At 36.3% G+C, this 2,994-nt stretch overlaps 1 protein-coding gene across 1 annotated transcript; it reads right to left on the reverse strand.

Annotated features, from left to right (window-relative positions):
• Nucleotides 1–929: 929 nt before the first annotated feature.
• LOC140889193 (scarecrow-like protein 32) lies at nt 930–2,309 on the reverse strand. The gene has a single exon (XM_073296899.1). The coding sequence runs from the start codon at nt 2,307–2,309 to the stop codon at nt 930–932; it is 1,380 nt and encodes a 459-aa protein (XP_073153000.1).
• Nucleotides 2,310–2,994: the final 685 nt, after the last annotated feature.

The raw sequence follows: 2,994 nt of genomic DNA on the forward strand, positions 1-2,994 counted from the left end.
ATATTTTAAGATAATATGTGGCAGAATTGCATACATTATGTATTTTGGAAGACATTATATATTAATGTAATGACTTTTAATGATTCGTATATATTATATTGTACTATTAATTAATGTACACTCTATTTTTTCAAAGTTTAAATAATTTTTTAAGTTATTTTAAAAATATGCATCGCACCGTTTTGTGAAATGATGTGACAATTAAAATGGCAGTAATTGTAAGTCGTGATCATTGCAACAACCATGCATGAGCTCAATGACCTAATTTTTGAGACAAATGAAATTTAGCACAACTCAAAGAGATGATCAACTTAGAAAACAAGACCGAAAAATAGTATAAACATTCTCAAAATTTAGACGAATAATGTTAGTGAATATTGCAACCCGGGTAGAGTTGAAATCCTGGTTCTGCCATTGGTTGTTTGGACAATTTTAAATTTGTTTTTATAAGTTAGTATGTTTTGACTTTTCACCCTAGCTACAAGTAAATAAGTTGGATTTTTATTTCTTTTTTGCTTTCAATTTTTTTCCCTAGATGTTAGCATGACACCAAATACATCAACAATGTATGACACCATGTCAATAATATCTGGTATATCTTATATCAGTTATTACAGTTAATGTCACGTCGTCAATGTAATGTTACTACATCAACAGGCCAGTGAATAAAGACAATTTATTGATTTAAAAACAAACTTCTACAACCTATAAGAAAAGAAACTAATCAAGTCAACTAAGAAGATTAATCTTTAATTTCCTTGTCATTCTACATTAACCCTGCCATGGACCAACTATATTGGTACCCCTCATATGTCTAATGCACGCGTACTTCTCACTACATCAGAAGATGTGGCATCGACGCACAAATATTCTACGTAATGTTCAATAGGTGAATGAATCTCTGTTAATTGCTCGGCTCTTAAGCGCTCTCAATGTAGCATAGAATTTTCCCAGACCTCGAGCTCGGTTAACCTTTGTGGGACCCACGCAGATGCGTAGACCGAGTTATGGCCTTTCCATGTCAAGAGCAGCATGTCTCCATCTTTCTTCATTCCCCAACCACTTGCATGCTCATCCAACAGCAGTTTGATTTCCTTAACTGTCTCGTCACAAAATGCAACACTTGAAAAGCCATTGTTTATCATTCTTTGAGATAATTTGTTGCTTGATTCAAATATTTCTATCATTTTAGCACCCTCGAATCCGACAATGTTCTCGATCTTCTGGCCGAAATCAGCTTCATATTCGATTCTTTGAGGGCTGTGCTTGGGCAAGAAAGTCTCTAATGCATCAAACGGAATCCAAAGATAGTTAAAACAAGTGGTGATTCTTGATGCAAGCCCACTCGATGAACCTATATCACAATCTTCATCCACCACCGTCACAATACAAGGATCTAAGGTTTTTATCATATCCAAGAAACAATCCTTACACGAAGGGATCTCAGCAGAATTCCCCATTTTCTGATCATCTGGTATGTATCTTAACCAATTTTGACAATTTACTACCAGAGCTTCATCATCTCTAAGTTTCAAAGTGGAAAGATCATTCATCAGTTGTGTTATAAGTAAATCATAATGAAGATGCTCAGATGAAGATTCATGGGGTAGACCCACTAGTTCAATTACGTTAAATTCAAAAGGGACATCCTTAAATTTTGCGAAATTCGACAAACGTTGGCCAACTTCGTGGACTGGTGCATTCAACGAAGGAGGGACTCTTGGCCTCCAAGAAAGAACAGATATCTTCAGTGTCGGAACCCCATCAGTCAGTTTAGATAGTGCATCTATCAAAGTTGGCCATTGCATACAATGAGTGATACTAAAATCCAGCACATGAACCCTCGAAAACCCTTGAATTGCTTTGAGAATAGCACCATTAGATGCGCAGAACCCGAATCGATGCCAAGGAATAAGGTCTACATACCTGGCTAGCTCAGTCACAGACATTGGCCTCCTTTGAAACGAGTCATCCCTTCCGGGCGAATAATTGAAATGTATGGAAGTTGGATAAACCCTAGAAGCCTTTGAAATGAGAGCTTTCAAGAAGTATGAAGCCAACCTCTGGTTCGGATCACCGGTGGATGAGGCTACGTTGTTGAGGACCCACATCACTTGCTGAGCTAAGGTGACATCGTTTCTCTCGAGGGCACTCGCGCAATGAAGTAGAAGCTTCTCGATGCACGCTCCATCGATGCTACTGAGGCATCCTTGTAAAGCACCTGAAATGGAGCTTTGTGGAGTGGCGAAAATATTAGGGTTTTGTAAAGAAACGGACGAAGTGTTCCCGGCTTGTAGCTCCGCTTTCATGTCTTCTGTCAAGTTGTATAATCTCTTGGAATGAAATTCAGGAATTAGGGTTCATGTTATATTCATGACCAATAATTTGGTCTTGAATTTTGGGAGAAGGGATTTTGTCATTTTGTTTGGAATGGAGGGAATTGAGTCATTGACATAATATAGGAAAGAGATGGAAAAGATGGTTATATATATATATATATATTACATATAGGATTGATTAGAGTTCGATTATGTTTGGGAACTTGAATAAAGACAAGAGAGAATAAGGGGAGAAATGAAGAAAATGAATTCCATTCCCCCCAACTTAAAATGTAGGGCTTCTTTGTGGACACCAATTAAAGAATCTTTCTGAAACAATGATTAAGTAAATATATTATACATATGAAGTCAAAAAGTGTGTGGAATATAATGAAAATGGTGACAAGAATTTCAAGAACCCACAATTTTGATAGTTTTCCACTCCAGTTGAGAAGTAATGAATAACCCTATTAGATGAGGAGATTTCCTATTTTCATGGATACACGATATATAGTTGAATTATGGAGTCATTCTGAGGTTGCATCATCAAGAGATACCTAATGGGAAAAGTAGCATGTTTGTTTCATCGAATGAAAATTATTGAACTTTTACATAATTTTACATAAAGTTTATATTTGATATGCAAAAATTTTATATCGTAATTCCTTGATCCTCC

This window comes from Henckelia pumila, chromosome 3, assembly GCF_033568475.1.
Source record: "Henckelia pumila isolate YLH828 chromosome 3, ASM3356847v2, whole genome shotgun sequence".
In the NCBI taxonomy this organism is placed as follows: Eukaryota; Viridiplantae; Streptophyta; class Magnoliopsida; order Lamiales; family Gesneriaceae; genus Henckelia; species Henckelia pumila.

Excerpts from the sequence above, each read along its gene's own strand:
- LOC140889193 (XM_073296899.1), bottom strand. The coding sequence starts at position 2,309 with ATGAAAGCGGAGCTACAAGCCGGGAACACTTCGTCCGTTTCTTTACAA.